The 22,707-nt window shown below is 40.4% G+C and overlaps 1 protein-coding gene across 6 annotated transcripts in view; it reads right to left on the reverse strand.

Annotated features, from left to right (window-relative positions):
- Positions 1-6,232: 6,232 nt before the first annotated feature.
- CBFB (core-binding factor subunit beta) overlaps positions 6,233-22,707 on the reverse strand; it is a 51,831-nt gene continuing 35,356 nt past the window's right edge. The window contains exons 4-6 of one of the 6 annotated variants that reach the window (XM_089692896.1): positions 20,432-20,548; positions 19,246-19,341; positions 6,233-13,720 (exon numbers count right to left, since the gene is read on the reverse strand). In XM_089692896.1, coding sequence (XP_089549022.1) covers positions 13,658-13,720; positions 19,246-19,341; positions 20,432-20,548 — 276 coding nt within the window. In that variant the 3' untranslated portion in view covers positions 6,233-13,657. Of the gene's footprint in view, positions 13,739-13,849; positions 17,682-19,212; positions 19,342-20,431; positions 20,549-22,707 lie in introns of those variants that run through there. The other 5 variants (XM_089692900.1, XM_089692897.1, XM_089692898.1 and 2 more) reach the window with 5 other exon arrangements.

Genomic DNA, 22,707 nt, shown 5'->3' on the forward strand with positions numbered 1-22,707 from the left:
CCTCCCCCTCTCTGTTGGGGTCCCCCAAGGCTCAGTCCTCGGGCCCCTTCTCTTCTCCATCTACACCTCCTCCCTCGGCAAATTGATACACTCCCACGGCTTCAACTATCACCTCTACGTTGATGACACACAAATTTGCCTCACCCCTTCAGTCTCCGCCTGTATCACCCACCTACTGAACGACATAGACTGGATGTCGCTCCATTTCCTCAAACTGAACCTTTCCAAAACCGAGCTCCTGATTTTCCCCCCAGCCCATGCCCCCCTCCCCCCCACCCTCTCCATCATGACCAACAATGCCACCATCAGTCCCACTCCACAAGCCAAAGTCCTAGGTGTCACTCTAGACTCAAACCTGTCCTTTCAACCCCATGTCCAATCGGCAAACTCATGCAGGCTCCACCTCTGCAACATCTCCAAAATACGTTCGTTCCTAACCCCAGACACTACTAAACAACTCGTTCACTCCCTTATTATCTCACGTCTGGACTACTGCAACTCCCTTCTCACCGGCCTACCTCATCACAGACTATCTCCGCTTCAGTCTATCCTGAACTCAGAGGCCAGACTCATCCACCTTACCAACCGCTCCGCATCTGCCACCCCCCTCTGTCATTCCCTCCACTGGCTCCCGATTGCCCAACGCATTAAATTCAAACTACTAACACTGACATACAAAGCCATTCATAACGCTGCCCCAAACTACCTCACCGACCTGATACCCAAATACCACCCTACCCGTAATATTCGCTCCTTACAAGACCTCCTACTTTCTAGCTCCCTGGTCTCCACCTCCCACGCCCGACTGCAGGACTTCCCCCATCCTCTGGAACTCACTACCCCAATCCATCAGATTGTCACCTACCCTCCTCACCTTTAGGCACACCCTGAAAACCCATCTCTTCATGGAAGCCTACCCCGCCCTCACCTAATAGCCGATCTCCTCCTACCACTCCATCCACCACAGCCACTTCCTCCTGTACCACTATCCCCTCCCTCCTAGATTGTAAGCTCGAAAGAGCCGGGCCCTCATACCCCTCGTGTATTGTATTGTTACTGCATTGTCTCATGTACTGCCCCCCACTATAATGTACAGCGCTGAGCAAACCTTTCAGCGCTATATAAACACACACACACACACCCCCCCCACCCCGCTCCAGTAAGTCCAGGCATTTAGCCCCTCAGCACATCAAAGCCGATTTTGAAATCGTGTGACTTACAGTGAAATCGCACTATTTCAAAATCAGGTGACCTGCCGATTTCAGTTGCACTTTGCAAGATATCTGACACAGATGTCTATGCAAATCGCAACAAAAGTAGTACATGCACTACTTTAGAAATCGGTGCGGCTCTGATCAAGTAGGAACCACACTGATATGACCACTCTAATAATGGACAATAGGGTGTGACTTGTCATACGATTTGCAAGTCGCTTGGCATGCAAAGCGCATACCAAGTCCTGACCGGGGTGGTAGTCACCGGTCACACCGCTGTGTTTTAAAATTGTGCGATTTGTGTGCAATTTCAGTGCGATTTCTGAAGACTTTATTGCTACTTGTGAAGATTTTTAATGATTTTTTGCAATTTGCAGTGCGATTTCCATTGTATTCAATGTATGTGAAATCGCAACAAAAAACAGCAAAACTAATGCAAGAACTATTTTAGAAATCGTGCTGCAGCAAATCGCACGTTAGGACACTGACATTCACATTCAGTAGATGTGATTTCAATTCACAAAGTGCACTGGTGTGACCGAGTGCTTATAGTTTCCATGCTTTGATTCATACATGATGAGACAAAAGTCACTAGACAGCGATGGATGCTGACCAGCTATTGTTAAGGTCAGGATCTTATACTGTATCTGTCTAGAAGGATTCATTGGTTTTGTTGCCACTTTACCACTGTCTGGCTACTCTCTGTATCAGTTATATGTATTCAATTATGCAAAAGGAAATAAAATACAAATCTGAAAGTTATATTTTATATAGAGTTAAAATTACTGTGGTGCAGTACTACCGGACAGACATTTCTCTGCACACATACAGTGGATATAAAAAGTCTACAAACCTCAGTTAAAATCTCAGGTTTCTGTGATGTAAAAAAATGAGACAAAGATAAATAATTTCAGAACTTTTTCCACCTAATGTGACCCATAAACTGTACAACTCAATTGAAAAACAAACTGAAATCTTTTAGGGGGGGAGAAAACATAAAAAATAAAATGTGGTTGCATAAGTGTGCACACCCTCTTAAACTGGGGATGTAGCGGATTTTCAGAATTAAGCAATCACATTCAGACTCATGTTAAATAGGAGTCAGTACACACCTCCCATTGTTTAAAGTGCCTCCGATTAAACCCAAATAAAGTGATTGGACACAGCTGATCACATGACCGAGCCGACATCTTCGGCTCTTTCCATGATCGGTGATCTGCTGTGTTCGAGGGACGCAGAGCACCGCCGATCGCCTAGCTGCGTGCTCCTTGAGCCACGCATGTGCGGTGAGAATGGGAGGACGTCATATGACGTCCTGCCAGAACAAGAGAACCACCTTGCGTCCGTCATATTACTATATGGCGGGCGGGAGGTGGTTAAAATGACATTTATGACAGTCTTTACTATCACATTATCTACTCAGATTTTACTTTTCATATGGCCAGATTGTTTTCATGTACTACCATAAATCTATCTACTCAATACATGATCATGTCACTAGATGCTCCATTTCATATGAATCATTCATTTTATGGTTTATTCATTTATATCCATATAAATAACAGCATAATCCTACATAAACCCACAGCTTCATTCATCATACATGAGTCATTTTATTATCCTTCCCTTAAACATGATCTTATATATTTTTAACAATAATTGGTGCCTTAGGTACTACATACACTAGGCTGGTGCACTCTTTTGTTGTTTTGTCTGTCTAGAATGAAACATTCCCCAATCTGAAGGGGGCAGCAAAGCCTTGAGTGGAATCCTGGCACTGTGAGGATCTGATCAAGTGTGCAAGTGATCTCAAGCTGCTGCACTAGAACTCATTTTTTTTTAGCACTTGAATACTGGTGTGTGTATAAATAATACACACACACACTATATTGCCAAAAGTAATTTACACACATAAACTTTAATGGCATCCCAGTCTTAGTCCAGGGGGCTCAATATTGAGCTGGCCCACCCTTTGCAGCTATAACAGCTTCAGCTCTTCAGGGAAGGCCGTCCACAAGGTTTAGGAGTGTGTCTATGGCAGTGTTTCTCAACTCCAGTCCTCATGGACCCCCAACAGGTCATGTTTTCAATATTTCCATTATTTTGCACAGGTGATTTGATCAGTTTCACTGCCTTAGTAATTACCACAGCTGTTTCATCTGAGGGAAATCCTGAAAACATGACCTGTTGGGGGTCCATGAGGACTGGAGTTGAGAAACACTGATCTATGGGAAGATTTGACCATTCATCCAGAAGCGCTTAACACCACTGCATCCGACGCTTTGCATTGCATTTGTTGATGTAAGGCTTGGCGACATGGGAGCGTAGAGTATTTCATGATTTTTTTTTCTCTGCATGTTTTTGTAGTGACACCATACATTTGAATTGTCTGCCCTCCGCTCCAAAAATGAGCCAAAGTAGCTCCTGTGTACTTTTTTGGAGCAGACTTTGGTACTTTATTAGATATTGTGAATTTGTGCATTTTATGTGCATTTTGTCACATGACAAAACACCCATTTTTTTAAGCACGTTTGGGACACAATTGAGAATGAATGGCGCCCAAATTCACATTGTAGGTGCGTTTTCGAAATAAAAATTTCTGCATGTATTTCTGATACTCAGGTGTGAACAGGGCCTTATGTAAATCCCATGATCAAAAAAATCTTAATCTCACCCACAAATTGTCTGCCAGATGATTGCCCAGAACAACCTTATGCACATCGAGAACAACCCTATCTGTGCAAAGATGGCAATATTTTCTGTAAAATCTTACGTACAGTATCTCACAGAAGTGAGTACACCCCTCCCCTTTGTGTAAATATTTTATTATATCTTTTCATGTGACAACACTGAAGAAATGACACTTCGCTACAATGCACCTGCTCCCCATTCACACCTGAGACCTTGTAACACTAACGAGTCACATGACACCAGGGAGGGAAAATGGTTAATTGGGCCCAATTTGGACATTTTCTCTTAGAGGGGTACTCCCTTTTGTTGCCAGAGGTGTAGACCTTAATGGCTGTGTGTTGAGTTGATTTGAGGGGACAGCAAATTTACACTGTTATACAAGCTGTACACTCACAACTTTACATTGTAACAAAGTGTCATTTCTTCAGTGTTGTCACATGAAAAGATAGAATAAAATATTTACAAAAATGTGAGGTGTGTACTCACTTCTGTGAGATAGTGTGAGTGATAGTTTATGAAGAATTGTAAATCGCTTCCCTTAAGGAGAAGAGAAGCGATCTGCAAACTCTGAACGCAGGCTGTAATCTCACAAGAAATTGCACGACTAATTTTATAAATGCAAACTAAAAATAAATCACCTCCATCAGTACATATTCTGCAATATTCATCGAATACCTTGTAGGTTTTATTCCTGTTGGTCGATGCATCTGTTTTTGACTGATTCTCTGCTGCTATCTATTCTATAATAAAATTCTTTGTAAAAGAAAATAAATCACAAAGCACCAAAAATAATACAATTTCTTATAAAATATAAAATAGTTAATGTCACCATTTAAACAATTAGACATGCTTTTTTCATCTGAATGGTATATAGCAAAATGGTGGAACCTGCATCTATCATGCAACTATACACCATTCATAAAATTTAGAAAAATATCTTAATAAATCAAATAATAAAGCTGCAAAATTAAGGCCCCACTAAGTGATTTGGAATTGCCGACAAAATTTCTCAATTCCAAATTGAGCTAGACTCACAGCAAAACATGCAACACGCATCTGGATAAGATTCATTCTGAATGGCTCGGCACACGCGGTGCAATTTTGCCGCAATTGTCACACAACAGATTTGCATGTCAATCACAGAAAAAGCACATTTAAAACATTACGCAAGCTCGTGAGCCAAAAAGGTGTCTATTTGGAATGGAGGGAGGACCATTCAAATGCCCAAAGATGAACTAAAAAAAAACCCCAGAAAAAAACAAACAAAAAAACACCCAACGCTAAAAACATGGTGTGTGAATGGGGCCCAAGAGCATCGGCTGTGTTAATAGCACACTTTTCTCGCACAGGTGTATACAGTAGTCTATGCCTGTGTAAACAAGGCCACACATGAAAATTTTAGGCAGGTGTGAAAAAGCGCTGTAAATCAGGAAAAACTTCAGAATTAGAGGAAGCAAAATCAAATCAATATTTCGCATGACCACCCTTTGCCTTAAAAGCAGCATAAATTCTTCTATGTTCACTTGCGTACCATTTTTAAAAGGAAACTGGTGGGTAGGTTGCTCCAGACATCTTGGAGAACTACTGGTTGTCGCGCTGATCAGTGAATTCTAACAGAGGAGGAGGATCCACCTTGCGGCTGATCAAAATCTCAGGTGAATCAGCAGTGACCGCCCGAGATTCAATCCATGTACAGGTATGGGCAGGTTGATTGAACCCAAGTTAATCCATGGATCGACTTAGGTTCAACCAGCATGTTGGAGTTTTACAAGTGATTAATGCCAGTGGCTATAGCCGCATGCAGTAATTACTGTGCTCTCCTTGCAGGGATGGCTCCCCATACAGCCCCCTCCCCCCAACCCTTCTGCCAGGGGAAAACACTAAAGCTCCTCAGAACAGATTCCCCCATCAACGCTAACAATGTTATTGGGGAAAATTTAGTGACTGCAGGGGTTGCAGAAAAGAAAATCGTATCATCTGTGGCCTGCCTTAGGCTGGCCATACACACATACATTTCTTTAATTCGGCCTGTGGGCTTAACAAATATGATCTTGCAGTTTTCTCCTTCCATGTTAACAGTGTGCAACCGGTTGTGAGAATACCAAGTCAGTGCATGCTTCTACTTGTATGCAGGCCCATTTCAGCAATCAATTTTTCACCAGCTCCTTCAAAAAATGAATCCTTTATTTTAAAACTGGGTTTTGCCGACAGGGCCAGATTCAATGTGTATGTGGTCAGCATAGTTATGCAGTCTGTTACATACAGATTTACTTTAAATAAGGTCTTGAATTGGTGATATAAAAATTCTCATTCTCACACAAGCCCAATAAATGTTGATAACATCGGGTGTTTATTAAAACCAATCTGGTAAGATACATTTCCAAGTCATACAATATTCACCATGACAATATACAAGCACACGACTTAAAGCAATTAACCGTTCAGGTGCTGGGTGACCTGGAGAGAACAGCAAAGACAGTAAAGCTTTTTATTTAAAATAAGAAGATAATCTACAGTATTTTACGACGGTTATATTAGGCACCCAGTTTCTGAGAACAAGGAGTTGTTTTAATTATTTAATGCAAAGAAATGTGTCATTGATAAAGCACATATAACAAAAATGTGGCACACATGTCAAAGTTACAAAACAGTGTTAAAAAAATAAAAAGAGCTGCCTTTAAAATGAGCAGATACAAAAATTAAAGGACATTCCCACCTATGTTTTCTTTAAATAAAACACTCCAGTTGAAAAGATGATAATTTGCAAATACTCATATTCTTTTTTAAACTCGACCTGAAGAGCTGAACTACACAAGAGTACACTTGGTACTAAACTGTCCTAGGAACCAGTCCTAAATCAAAGCTGATCATTGCAACAATGCTTTTGTATCCCTTGGTTCCTAATACAAGTACTGGATCATACAGAATTTTCTCCAGATATTTTTAAAAATGGTTTAACAATGTAGTGCAATCACAAAGAAATAGAAATATACTTAATATATGTTTTTGTTAATTACTGGCACAATCTCCCTTGTATTCTTTACACAGAGATATCAGAATTTTGGTAGGCCCCTGATGTCTTATCCTCCTTTAGCCTTCACAGATCATGGACAGAGTCCCTGATATGCTGCCGGGCTACTCAGCCTGTTAACTGTTTGGCCAGGGGACCCAAGAAGAGAAGTGATGGAGCTGCTCTGTGCAAAACCACTGCACAGGGAAAGTAAGTATGACATGCTTGTTATCAGTTCTTTTTTTAATTGCCTTGAATATCACTTTAATATTGCAATCTCATTACCAACCAAACACACAGTCCTTGGAGGAACTGCAACTCAAAGGCTGGCTGGAGACATGCCAATATCTTTAGATGTTCCAAGCAAGTCATCAGCAGCAACTAAGTTACCTTGCCTGATCATACATGCTCACGTGAGTGGAGCAAGGAGGGAATTTGGGCATACACCTCCCTCAGCAAAAAAGATGGCATAAAGCTTTCAAATCTATTCAAATTCATCTTCCCTCTTGGGTGAGGTTGGCAGACAGATGTTGATGCTGGCAAGGACACCCAATTATCAACTGATATTACCAACAAAACATTTCACTGTGATAAAGAGGCACAGTTCCATCATGGATTTTCTGCTACAGTGCTTTCATTTTAGAGTGGAATGGTGCAAACCTGAACCTGCACTTGGTTTAAATTTGTTAGTTCTGGGGCTTTGATCAACCAGAGCCTTGGAGAACAACACTTTTGCAATAATGCTTCAATATCCTTTACTAATAAGCGTATTCAAATGGAGTAAGAAGCAGACAGAAAGGCCAGATTACCACTATCAATGGAGAAATGCAGGCAAAACTTTTTTTGTCAATTGGGATAAAGTCAATTTTCTTGCCTTCTGTGCCCCACACCAAAACTGGAAGTGAGAGGAAATACCTGCAAATGAAAGCAATCACTTAGGGCACCCCAGTTTACTAGTGCCCCATTGGAAGATCTTCCCACTATTATGTTTCTGGGGACAACCCAAAATTTGGGATTTTCTTTTACGTTCACTTTTGATGAGAACAGTAAACAGAACAATCAGAGAGGGTGAAACTCCCTAACAGGGGCACAAACTGCAATTAAACCTGACACTCTATCCAAAACTAAAACAAAAGTTTTACCTTTAAAGTTGCCTGCTCATATCACTAGATCACAAGTAGGCCTGTTAGAAACAACAGCATAGTAATTGATGTAATTCCACTCACAGGTGACAGAAAAATGAATATATTTGCAAACTATCATATCAAGTGCAAAAATACTTAATTTTGACCAATGCAGATACCTCCAAAAAGTCCTCAATTTCAGTTTTAAATATAACTCACAATTCTGACCAAAAGTAAGAAAGCTGTTGTGTGTGTTCTGGTTTGGTATATTTTGCTGTCACTTACCTTGGAGGTAAATAGACTGCTGCTGTTTAGGGATTAATGAAGTAACAACAAATCCCAAGTAGTCTTCAATTTTCTATGCTGAGTGGAAATGTTCTTTGAGGGATTTTTCATACTGCTTCTGGATTGTGTTACTACAAAACTGACAGTTACGACTAGCCCATGAGTGTCTGCAGGTTTTGTGCCAAGTGCTTAATGTTATTTGCTACAATGGGTCTCAGTTAAAGCTGGACTCCAATCAAGACAAAACAAAATATTCATACATTTATGGATTCAAAAAATTGAATAAAGCATATTTTCAAAAGCAGCTAGAAATAGAACCTGAATTTTGCTTGGTATCAACCTCTTGCAATCCCCTGTACAGCTGAGCTCAAACTAGAAGAGGAAGAAGCAGAACAGAGAGCAAATCAATTGTAATGCTGAGCTCATGTGCCAACAATGAGCAAGCAGACGGGAGATGAAAGGTGAGGTCAACACTCCGCTGCTTTTCATCCTCTTTCCAGTCACAGGCCAGGGACTTGACCAAGTATTAATTAACTGCAGTAGAGAAAAATCATGTCCCTAGGCTGGCTGTGCATGGAGGTTGTGTATATTGGAGGACTGAATGGAGAGAAATGCAAATTCCTTCGCTGGTAAAACTGCAGTTGTATATGCATTTAATCTGTGTATTTAGCTACTTGATGGAGCTCAGCTTTAAATGCCAGTTCTAAAAACAATATTGCAATGTCCCAATTATTTAGCATGACTACAGATGTCAGCTTTCACTAGTTACAAAGCTTGCCTTAAATCACTGATTAGCAGAGATGATGCATAGCTGAGACATAGTTCCATTGAGCATCTCCAGAGCAGAAGCCCCAAAGAAACATGTTAAAATAAAGAAATCATTAGCCATTAAAACAGGCTGGTGATACACAAAAATTATTTGCCCAAAGTGCGATAAAATGAAACAGATTTAGATTCTGACCGTGCATGTCACTGCGTACTGGCTCTATGAGCTAAACCAGGATTGCTACATTCCTTATTTTGCAGAACTAGCAAGTTGAAAAGTTTGATGAGTATTAAAACTTTAATCCTGACACCTGTCTTCTGTGATATCACAGGGCATGGTGCTGCCAAGTATCTAAGACAGACTTTTGGCACCACTAGTAGATAAGGACTTTTAATGTGGAGAAAAGCTCGAAGCAGAATCATTCATTTGTACATCGAAGGTATCAAGGCCAGCAAGAGTAATTTGCTACCTTCGTGTATGGATTTTTGGTACACATATTAAAGCTTTAAGTAAACTGAAATACAGACATACAATATACCAGCCATTCTACCGTCTAGCTCTTGGATTGAGACACTTGCATATTATACATTCCCTGTACCCTTTTTAAGTACAATTTCATTGTTGCAATATGAGATGCTTACAAGTACCATTAACAAAAAAAAAACTAAAACATTAATTACACCATAGAAAGATTAAAAAAAGCAATTATAAGACTGTAGAGAACCAGTTTACATGGCATTATCTTGCCACATTATGGCTACTGCAGTGCTTTTTAAATTATTATTATTGACCTAACACCAGCAGTACCTCAGTTTTTCACCTGGCATATTAAAAGATTTATTCATCCAAAACTGATGATTCAGCCATAGGAGGATGAGCTGAGCTGAATCATCAATGGCTGTTGGTAAATTAAAGCAGGAATATCTTAACACCACAGTTCTGACCTCTCTCCCATCACATCAGGAGAGGTTCAGATTTACCAATACGTTCTCTGTAATGAAATAAATGTAATATACCTACACACAGAAAAAGAGCCCCTTACAACTGCTGTGACAGGTGGATGGGACTAAGGACCAAAGAGCTCTTTAGAAATATGAGTAGGCTGAAAGCTATTCAAACTACCTGCATGTCCCCTAAACAAGAATATCAGAATTGGATAGCATGAGCCTAGAACGCTTAAAACCACCTCTCTAATTTGATACGGTCAGACAGGATAGCAAAATAAGTGATTCTCCAGGCAAAAACATCTAAATACAAAAGTTAAAAAACATATGCTTACATGTTTACCCAACAACACAAAAGCATTTTTTATGTGAATACTGAACTCCAGTATGAAACTAATTTTAATACAAAGTTCCCAACACCATTAACAGCTAAAACGGCCCATAGTTTGCAAATTAGTCAATGCCGAGATTAAAAATCATCTCATTTACTTGCCATAATGTCATCAGCAGTACTGCAATTTTTATTAATTTTAATTTTTTCTCTTAACCACAGGTAAGAGGGATCCAAAAGGCACTCTACACCACATCCCTTAGACCTTAGGTGTGCCTCACAGAGCTGGCGAGAGTTCATAGGGCACACCTGCATTAAGGAGAGCTTCATATGCTGAGAATGATAGTGCTGTGTAAACCGTTTGAAAAGAGCACAGCAGCACTTCTAGAGTAGAAGCAAATTCTATGCAGAAGTATAGGGAAACAAGAAGGCGGTTCTAAGTGCAGTAGTTGCCAGTTTAATAGAACAAAGCGGTTAAAAACACTTAGAAGCTAGTATGTAAGAATAGGCTCATCATAATCTATCCTGTATGAGGCTTCTGTCACTGTCTCCTGCTTGCTATGATGGCCAACAGCTGCAGGGGGAGCTTGGTGGACAGTGCCAAGATAGCCGCAGCTTTTCCGGCAATGCCGTGTAGCATACGCCATGCGTGTGGAACGCATGGACTGGAAGTGAGATCAGGACAGCAAGGCTGACGTGTTTCGGTGCATGCAAAGTTTGCTCCTTCTTCAAGACCTAGCCCCTGGATGTATGAGCCATGTTAAATAGGGAAGATGAGTGGGGAGAGGCGGTAACTTATGTTTAAGGGACGGCCCAAGCCATGTTGACATATTGAAAGATTATGATGAGCCTATACTTGAATACTAACTTGTAAGCGTTTTTAACCACTTTGTTCACATAAACTACTGCACTTAGAATCGTCTTTTTGTTTCCCTGCGCCTCACAGAACTACATGTCTCATCATCCTCTGGCTGTAGTCAGGGTAATAGGCATGTGAGTAACATTATGCTAGATTACCCCTGAATGGGGAAAGCACAAGGGGAATCCACAGACAGGATCCAACCTTTGCACAGGACATCATATTGGCATTTCTGCAGACTTGGGGCTACAATGAGTTGTACAAAACTGAACGTTATATATAAAAGATGGAATGCACTGGAAGCCGGTCATGTGAAACAGAAGTACAGGGCCAGGGGCATTATTTTCAGACATTTTATGCAGATTGCTAGACACAAGAGGTATTGTGAAAGAATACAGAAGTTTTTCAGGTGAGCAATCTTTTGTTAACATACTGTTTTGTCCTCAGCTCAGTGTTGAGGACATTCTTGTGATATCCACACCTCTGCTAATCTGTGAGATCACTATGAAGGAAGAGAGGTCCCATAGTCAGCTGAATTGCTGAAACAGGAGGATTATTTGCTTACTAAGGAACTGCTTGGGTCATATATTAATATGCATTTTAACTGTGTATTTAGTGGTTTGCCCAAGGTTATGCTGAAGCTTTAGAAATGGTATTCATTATATTTTTTTTCCCACGGCCAGTATTTTGAACATCCTGTGCCCAAAGAAATGTATTCAAATTTGCTACAGTTCAGATATGATGCTTTTGTGGACCTCATAAATAGTTAAATGGCCAACAAACAAATAAAAGTGTAAATATGATGTAATGCCTGTTTAGTTGAAAACTAAATATTGTTCTAGCCCACCTTAAATGTGCCAAAAGCTAGAAAGAAAAAAAAAAAAAAGAAAGAAGGTGGAGTGACACCTTAATGTAAACCAGTCAAACTGTGGACGATTCGAAATGAGCTTATGACAAAAACCTGTGTAAGCCAAGAATGCCATCTAGAAAAGTTGCATGCCAAAATGATCTGTTCATCTAGAGATATAGGCATCTGAAGGTATACACAAAATATTGACTGTGTGTGTAAAAGTCATGCTCAGCCCTGGCCTCTTCCATTATAGCTATCCAATAGATAATTTAAAGAGATGAAAGACAAAAAAAATATTCTGCGCTTGGTACACCAAGGAAATCAGGGACCACAGCACCTGAATCACATTCGGGTAAAATGTGTGAAATAAATGAAAAAAAAAAACACAAGTCTCCTAACAATTTTCAAATATACAATCTTTCAGCAAATAAAATCATGTAATCAATGACAGTTTCATAAAAGGCTTTACAACAAACATCAGTCAGGAAGATGCAAAAAAAAAATTCAAAGAAAAAAAAAAAGGCAAAAACAAAAAAACCCCCAGAAAAACGTAAAAGTTCCTATGAAAGTTCCAAATCTGTTTTGTCCTTGTGAATTAGTGAAAACCTTAGGAAAAACACTCAAAGAAAATGGCTGTGTTCCAGGATCACACCACCGTAATGAGTTATGAGGCTTCTTACCAAATAATTGGATCCCACAAAACATCACAAAGGGCTTTGCTGCCCAGCAGCCAATATGATCACCCAAAACAGGAATCTATCCACCTTCCTCTCAGCAGATCCAGATAGATGGCACAGAAAGACCAGTGAGTGCTCCACCGCTACACAGCCACAGACAGCTGCAATCCTCTCGGGTAGAAGCCAATTCATCCTTTTTCGATGTAAACATTGTACCAAAAATTAAAAAGATAGAAGGGACTCCCGTGGCCCATAGGGTGTTTTTCCTAGGTTTTTCACAAATTCACATTGAGACAGATTTGGATATTTTCAGAAGAACTTTTACAATTTTTTTTTTTATTTCTTTGAATTATTTTAATACCATTATTTCCTGGTGTTTGTTGTAATGCGTTTATGAAACATTCATTGATTGCAATAAGACTTTATTTGCTGAAAGATTGTATATTTGAAAACTGATAGGAGACAGCACAATTGTGTTTGATTTTCAGTTTAAGGAGATGGAAAGGACTGGAGTCAAACCCAACTACAGAAGAAGGTTTTGCATGCAATTTTACCTATCTGCATCTCTGAATGCATTACTCATTCTGACATGTGGCTTAACCAGAAGATAACTGAAGTATGTCAACTTTAAACATCTAACAATCACCAATGCAGGAACCAACTGTACCAAAAACTGTAGAAAAATCATGACCTATCATCAAACCTTTAATAAGAACCTACAGCCATCTGTGTGCCGTTCACATGTGGCTTAGAGCTTGCATAGAGGGGGCTGACATTAACCGTTTGTAGAGGGTATGGGTAGCATGCGTACAGACAGGTGGCAGACAGGTTGGATGTCAGGAGATTGTCACAGGCTTTTCTTCTGGTCCTGAAGATGGCCGAGACTGGAAGCTGAGGACTTTGGACTTAACGGAGTTTTAGATCATCCCCGCTTCCAAGACCCGCAGTGGGGTCCTGCTGTCGCCGAGCCTACACCAAAGAGAAATTCTGTTTAAAGTTAACATAGCATTGTAGGTGTAAAAGCTGAGATTTACAGAATATAAAGTACAGAAACGGGGAAGATACTTTGTAATTAATAGGAAAATAAGAAAGCTCACATTATTGGTCGTCCATATTTTTATTACTGAATCAAATATATACATAAATATGTAGAATAGCCACAAGAGAGAACTCTGTACTGAAATCAATCATCCTCAGATAGCTCAAAAAAACTGCATGATTGGTTATCACCTGCACAGGCTTCAGTGAGTAAAGAGACCAAAAAAAATTGCATATTGAGAAGTAGTAAAGCACAACCATTCTGTAGCACTACAAAGCAGAGCCTTCCAATATACTGAACCACAATGGCTGCCCCATGTACCTTGTATTATTAGTTATACAAACAACAAGGATTACAATCCTTGAATATAATTTTTATGAGGTGAGCAAAACCTTGGACAGAGGGGTGGCAGTGGATGTGTTATACTTGGATTTTGCAAAAGCGTTTGACACAGTTCCCCACACACGGCTAATGTGTAAGGGAAAGTCTACAGGCTTGGGAAAATCTGTATGTAAATGGTTAGAAAACTGGCTAAAAGATCGTATTCAGAGAGTAGTGGTTAATTGAATACTCTAAAATGGTCTGGGGTTGTCAGTGGTGTACCCCAAGGTTCAGTGTTGGGACCATTACTTTTTAATATATTTATAAACGATATAGGGTCTGGGATTAAAATTCCCATCTCAGTTTTTGCAGATGACACCAAGCTGTGCAGTAGAATAACGTCCTTACAGGATGTCTCCAATTTACAAGCCGACCTCAATGTTCTGTGTAATTGGGCAACTATGTGGCAAATGAGGTTTAATGTTGATAAATGTAAGGTTATGCACTTGGGGGCTAAGAATATGCATGCATCATACATACTAGGGGGGTACAACTGGGGGAATCAATGGTGGAGAAGGATCTGGGAGTTCTGGTAGATCACAAGCTTAATAATGGCATGCAATGCCAAGCTGCGGCTTCTAAAGCGAGCAAAATCCTCTCTTGCATTACAAGAGGTATAGACTCCAGAGAGAGAGATATCATATTACCCCGGTACAAATCATTAGTAACACCTCATCTGGAATATGCAGTTCAGTTTTGGGCACCAATTCACAAAAAGAACATTGGGGAACTGGAGAAAGTACAGAGAAGGGCAACCAAACTGATAAGAGGCATAGAGGAGCTCAGCTATGAGGAAAGATTAAAGGTATTGAATGTATCCTCTCTTGAGAAGAGGAGATTAAGGGAGGATATGATCACCATGTATAATACATAAGGGGGGATATGATCTCCATGTATAATACATAAGGGAGGATATGATCACCATGTATAATACATAAGGGGGGATATGATCAACATGTATAAATACATCAGTGGTTCATATAGTGAACTTGGTGTAGAGTTATTCACCCTGAGGTCATCACAGAGGACAAGGGGGCACTCTTTACATCTGGAGGAAAAGAAATTTAATCTCCAAAACACGGAAAGCTTTCTTCACAGTGAGAGCTGTGAAAATGTGGAATAGACTCCCTCAAATGTTGGTTCTGGCCAGCTCCATGGATTGTTATAAAAAAGTCCTGGATTCTTTCTTAGATACACAGAATATAACTGGATACTAACATTTATAGGTAAAGTTGATCCAGGGAATATCCGATTGCCTCTCATGGGATCAGCAAGGATTTTTTTTCCCTGCAGGAGCAAATTGGATCATGCTTTGCTGGGTTTTTTTTTGCCTTCCTCTGGATCAACTGTGGGTATTGGATTATAACTTTTTTTTTTTTAATGGTTGAACTGGATGGACCTTTGTCTTTTTTAAGCCAGACTAACTATGTAACAATAAGCTGATCACAGCACAATTTGTAGCATCGGTTTGATCCAGCTCAGTCTCTTACAGCCCCATTCCAGGCAGGCAGGCAGGCAAAAAAAAATAACACCTTTGCGGCAGGCCCCTCTTAAAGCTCCACCCCAGGTAGAAAAAAAAAATACCCTTGCAGTAAATACCACAACCACCACCACTGCAAGGGTAAGCACTCAAAAATTTTAGGGCCTGAGGAACAAGGTGTAATACCTTATTCCTTGCTCCAGCAGGCTTCCTTCACGATGAGCACCTAGTCCCCCAAAGCCTCTTTTTTTAAGCTGCTGCAGTACCAGTTACAAGCTCATGTCATCAAGCACAATGTAGAACCAATACTACTGCATTGTACATGAGGACTGCAAGGGTCCGCCTACAACTTGAAGCATTGGGGAAAAAAAAGAGCATCAAAGCGAAGAATAAAAGGAAAATAGTGCACTACATTCTTTTACCCCTAGACGTAACAAGTAATTAACCCTAGCAATGGGAAGGTGGGCACAGCAAATTTTAATAAACTCTGGAATTTAGCTTTAAAATCTGGGGATCCCGTGTACCTCCTCATAACAGCAGCAAAGCAATTGCCCTGCAACTTTCATAAGAATATTCAAACACCATACAGACAGGGTCTTTGATGGAAACTAAACGTAGAACCCCAGATCTGCAAGTCCTCAGTGCTTACCATAGCAGCCCCCCCCTACAATAAACTGGTGCTCATCTCCTCCTTCCTGCCCCTTCCTATTTTTTTCAAATGGATAAAATATTCTGCTGCACTCTGCAGATCCCACAGGGTAGTTAGCTTGCTTATGCATGAACACCATCCACTGTCAATAGGCAGCACATCAATTTTCCACTAAAGTGTAAAAGCTCTTTAGTAAAAATAGTGTGCAGTTTGCTAAAGGTGACCATACACATTAAGGTACATATAGGTGACTTGTGCATTAATGGCTGTAATTTGGGCTGTGCTAATACACGCATAACAGTGTTTTTGTATCAGTTGATAAACTTTGATTTCACTACTACTTTATTGTCATGCTTAATGAGCAGAAAAATGGCTTGCACCCTGTAGGACATTACCAGAAATGTTCAGTACAAGGAAGAGGCAACAAACTTTTTTAAATGCCCCTTACTGGGAGTATGCAAATTTGTTTTATAAGGTTTCTGTCATTTATTGCAATTGTACATTAATTCTTGATAACAAAGAATAAAACTTTGAAAGCTATATCATTTTTGTATCAAAATATTTTTCAGAAAACCTAACCAGGATGCAAAAGGCTCACTAAAAGAAAGGAATATTTTAGCAAAAATGAACTGCTATCATTTGAACAGCAGAGGGCACTCCCATCCATCCATACACATGTCTACAAATTGAAATCACAAGTTGACATTGCGGTGAGGAAATGGAGCTGAGCATGCAGGCCTGTGGTAGATTCATAAAGGGGTGGCTGACAATGCAAAAACTTTAACTGGAAGGGGTTTGAAGAGCCAGAAACGGCTTGAATGAGAATACATGGCTCAGAAAAAAATATTATTAAAAAGATGAGCTAATCTTTGCAAGAAAGAAAAAATTATGAGGCTGAATATGCTTTTTGCACAACTTGTCTATCAAGGACCAGGTCATATGGTTTAGCCAATTGTTTTACATGTGACAAGTGACATGACAGCTGTTGTACAATACTTGCCACTGTGTCCTCGACTGCAGTAGTGGTCAGCTTACAAGGTATAGGACACCTCGGCTGTGGCCCCCTGGAATCACCAATGGGCCACATGAGGCTGTTTTCTTCTTTTCGCTGGGCAGCCTTTAGATCTTGGAAATTAGTAGTGGGGGGTAGAAAATTGTAAATGGTCTGCAATGTAACGCCCGGCAGTCTCCTGTAGCGTGCCTGCAACGCCCCGGCAGTCTCCTGTAGCGTGCCTGCAACGCCCGGCAGTCTCCTGTAGCGCGCCTGCAACGCCCGGCAGTCTCCTGTAGCGCGCCTGCAACGCCCGGCAGTCCCCTGGGTCTCGCTGGCAGTTATGATATCCATGCATTTCAAACCCATCATTTTATGTACCACTCAGGCCTACAAAAAAATCATACCACGTGTGGGTATTTTTTTCTCTCATTACATGTGTGCTATAAACAATTTTTTTTTCTTACACTTGATCTCAGAAAGGGTAAACATAAAGTGCATATATAGTGGATGCCTTTAATTTCCCAACTATATGCAACCCTAAATGGTGATTATTGGGTGTGTTTGAGGGCCTAGACATCTCTGCCACAACCCAAACAGTTCTTAAGGCTCAGGTTATATTATGCTAGGAAATGAATAGCTTTCCACTGTCTTTTCTCTGAGCCTCTGCATATAGGCCCTGTGTAAAAAAATGAATTATCCAAACCTTCTGCTGTACAAGATGACATATGAGGCTAGAGGGCGTCCGGGGAATTTTTATACAATTTGGGGACCCTAGCTAGGTACACAGGACACTGCAGATTCTCTCCTTTTCTTCATAGTGGATTCTACACCATAGTTCCCTTATTTGTGTATTGTCATGATGGCTATATTTAATACTTTGCCAACACACGGTTTAATGGCTTCCCAACCGTCCTAGCAGAACTACTGCTACAGGGCAGCGCAAAATCATGTACATATACGTGATTTTGTATTTCCGGGTAGGGGGTGAAAGCGTGCCCTACTAGCGCCGCCACTGGCGGCTACAGCTGTCGATCACCAGGTCCCGGCCGCAGATTCCCCACCGGCACCCGCCGATCACCGAGTATCACTGACGGGGGAGAGGTCTGTTTGTAAACAATACAGACCTCTCCCCTGTCAACTTCAGCACGCTGCTTTGTATTGCTCTGCATAGCAGACCAATACAAAACATGCCTGCGTAGTAAAACAGCACTCAGTAAAACACACACAGCACACAGTTAACCCTTTGATCGCACCAGATGTTAACCCATCCCTGCCCAGTGTCATTAGTACAGTGTCAGTGCTTTTTATTAGCACTGATCACTGTATTAGTGTCACTGGGGATGTCAGTGACAGTTAGTCAGTTCCGACCCAGTGTCAGAAAGGCCTGGTCAGGAAGGGGGGTAAATCCTCAAGAGAGCAAGTGGTTAATAAGCACAGGCGGGACTTGGTTGAAAGTTTTTTTCGGGAACAGGCCTTCCAGCCTATTGTGCTTAAAACATGGGTGAGCACAACAATGACACTTTTTCTCTAGGGGTCGAGTTATTGTATTATTTACAGTTTGGTTACATGTTAATTGGCGTTATGCTATCTGTTCCTTGCCAAATTTCTGAAGTATTCAGAATATTTCTCTGTGAATGTACCTATATTTACATATATAGAATATTTCTTTGTGAATGTACATTTATTTGCACTCTCAAAAAAAAAAAAAAATCATGAAACAAATTTAGTGCATAAAATCTGCAAATTTTGTATACATTGAGTGGGGTATGGCAAAGGTAAGTGAAAATGTTCATTAGATGATGTGATGATTCACTATCACAAAAATCTTTTTCTACATTTATGTCTTTCATGTACAGGGCCCCCCAGTAGACTGGGAACTCATGCACACAAGTAATACTTATTACACAGGGGTACTGACCAGTTAAGGGCAGCGTGGTCGTAAAACTCTCACCTCCATTTCCTCCCGGTGAGAGCGATCTCTGTCCTCAAATTCTCGGGTTCTCCTGCGAGCTTCCTCAAATGCTTGCTGTGCCAGAGCATCTTCGTGCTGCAAGACAAGTACAATCAAGTCTGCCAGTTTTCCAGGCTGAGATCTGAACTGCAATTCTAAGATGACCTCTATCCAAACATAATATTAAGTAATGCTGGTTGCCTTCCAGGACTGGATGCTGACAGTGCACTTTGTGACTAAACTTAAACCATTATGCTGGTATATGTAAATCTGATGCTGTTCCGCAAACATACATAGAAAGAAAACAATCTTGCAAACAATGAGATTTAATCTCTTAAAATGAACCAAGGAATCAGATTACACCTGGTGACTGCTCTACTCTTTAAATGAGCTTCAGTGCGGATATGTGTACAAAACCATCTAATCAACCAATCAATCAGCTGCATCCTTTTAGATTCCAAAGGGTATATTCTATATCTATCCCTGAATCAGATAGACTGACAGGCAATGTGATTGCTAGATACATAAAGGTAAAGCAAATATCGCCAGCACACTAAGGATATTTGAAATGGTGTTCAAAGGTTTATTTAAGTGATCACGTCGCACCATAAAAAGTCAGCATTTCAGGGTCATGCATGACGCCTTCATCAGGCATTGACAATTTCAGAGTGTAATGCAGTGGCATTTAACCACTTGCCTACCAGGCCAATTCTGACATTTCTGTCATACATGTAAAAATCTGAATTTTTTTTGCCAATTACTTAGAACCCCTAAACATTATATATTTGTAAGCAGAGACCCTAGAGAATAAAATGGTGGATGTTGCATTTTCGTATGTCACACGGTATTTGTAAAGCCGGTTTTCCAAATACAAATGTTTTAAAAAAAATATTGTAATTAATTTTAGTAAACACGACAGAATAGCCTATTTTTTGGCAAAATATAAAATGATGATGTGACACCAAGTAAATATGTATCAAAACATGTCACGCTGTAAAAATGTGCAAGCCCGTGGAACAGCAACAAACTATGGTACATTAAATAATCCATAGGTAACTCTTTAAAAGCCTTTACAGGTTACCAGGTTAGAGTTACACAGGAGGTCTGGTGCTAGAATTATTGGTACAGAACAGACAAAAGATATATAAACGTATGACCTGCAGTAACTAGAAACACCTTTACTAACCTGCGCTCGGTCTTCATCGAATTCCAGACATCCCATGCCATCCAACCTTTGGAGATCAATCCATCCCTTCCACATGACACAAACACCATTCAGGATCATTGGAGCCTTTAAATATACCTAAAAAAGAGGAAGGTATTGTGTTTAATTGTTTCACTGAGACTGAAATGCAGGAAGTTATAGAAATATTGACACTATAATGTATTTATTATAAAAACAAACACTATATTTTATTGCAACAAGTTAAGAATCAGAATATGTCTTGTTATTCCCCTATAACAGCACACTGGGAGAGGCAGCCAATCAGGTTTGGCAGTGCATATATGCTGACAGTATTAAAGAATAGAGTAACCACTAATCACAATGCCGTTGCTCCTTTAGAGCTCGTTTACACGTGCTTCAACATGTGGCATTGGACACACTTTTTTAAAGCACTATGACTGAATGCCAATCAAAGCACCTGTAACTAAATAAAATGGTAAGCTTACAGTCCTGTTTACACATTGCCTTTGCTTCAAAAGTTATACCCAATTTCACTTTCTTGGTGCTTCAAAGTGCCTCCAAAGCCTCCAAGGAAGTCTATTACAAAGTTCGATAACAGCACCTGCAGCTTTAAGAGGTTTTTATCCAGGTAGCTTTGCTTTGTTTTGGAGGTATTAGAGATATGAGATATCCCAGGATGCACTGGGAATCCAACAAGTGAACCAAAAAGATCAGCAGTAACTTTTGGTTTGTGTGTACAGTGGATATAAAAAGTCTACACACCCCTGTTGAAATGTCAGGTTTATAAAGATAAATCATTTCAAAACTTTTTCCACCTTGAATGTAACCTAGAAACTGTACAACTCAGTTGAACAACAAGCTGAAATCTTTTAGGTGGAGGGCAGTAAAAATAAAAAAATAAAATATGGTTGCATAGGTGTGCACACCCTTAAACTAATACTTTGTTGAAGCACCTTTGGTTTTATTACTGCAGTTTTTTGGGTATGAGTCTATCCGCATGGCACATCTTGACTTGACAATATTTGCCCGCTCTTCCTTGCAAAAACACTCCAAATCTGTCAGATTGCGAGGGCATCTCCTGTGCACAGCCCTCTTCAGATCACCCCACAGATTTTCAATCGGATTCAAGTCTGGGCTCTGGCTGGGCCATTACAAAAACTTTAATCTTCTTCTGGTGAAGCCATTCCTTTGTTGATTTGGATGTATGCTTTGGGTTGTTGTCATGCTGAAAAATGAAGTTCCTCTTCATGTTCAGCTTTCTAGCAGAAGCCTGAAGGTTTTGTGCCAATATTGACTGGTATTTGGAACTGTTTATAATTCCCTCTACCTTGACTAAGGCCCCAGTTCCAGCTGAAGAAAAACAGCTCCAAAGCATATCTCCCCAAACCCTCAATTAATCACATCCTGACCGCCCCATAACAGAAATACTGCTACAGGTGCACAAAATCACATACATACACATTATATATACATATATATATATATACATACATACATACATACACACACACGATTTTGCATTACTGGGTAGGGGGCGCACGCGAGCTGCGAGTGCGCCCTACCCGCGCCGCCATTTGCGGCTGCGGCTGTCAATCACTGGGCCCCAGCTGGTAATTACCCGCCGGCGCCTGGTGATTACTGAGCATCTCCAACGGGGAGAATGACCGTTTTGCTTACAGTCTTCCTCCCTCTCAGCTCGGGGACCCGGCCATCCCGATCAGTGTGCTTACAGTGAAGCACGCACACCCTTCGCAGCCCCCTAGTAAAACACTCCCTACATATAGTTAACCCTTTGATCACCTCTCGTTAACCCCTTCCCGCCCAGTGCCATTAGTACAGTGTCAGTGCTTTTTTTGTAGCATTGATCACTTTACTGGTGTCACTGGGGATGTCAGTGACACCTAGTTAGTTCCCCCCCAGTGTCAGAATGTCTGCTGCAGTCCCGCAAAAAGTCACTGATCGCCACCATTACTAGTAGGAAAAAAAAATTAAAAAAATCCCAGTATCTATATTGCCATTTGTAATCGCTATAAATTTCACATAAATCAATCAATAGCAAAGACATGTCGCAGTATACATTTTAGGCTAAATTTATAACGAAATTTGATTTTAAATTTTTTTTTACTGGACTTCTTCAATAGCAAAAAGTCAAAAATATTGTTTTTTTCTCAAAATTGTTGGTCTTTTTTTTACAGCGCAAAAAATAAAAACCTGCACAGGGGATCAAATACTAATCGCAAGAAAGCTCAATTAGTGGGGAAAAAAGGACGTTAATT

Source organism: Staurois parvus, unplaced genomic scaffold, assembly GCF_062004578.1.
Source record: "Staurois parvus isolate SC_StPar_1 unplaced genomic scaffold, SC_StPar_1.0 ptg000607l, whole genome shotgun sequence".
NCBI classification, from domain to species: Eukaryota; Metazoa; Chordata; class Amphibia; order Anura; family Ranidae; genus Staurois; species Staurois parvus.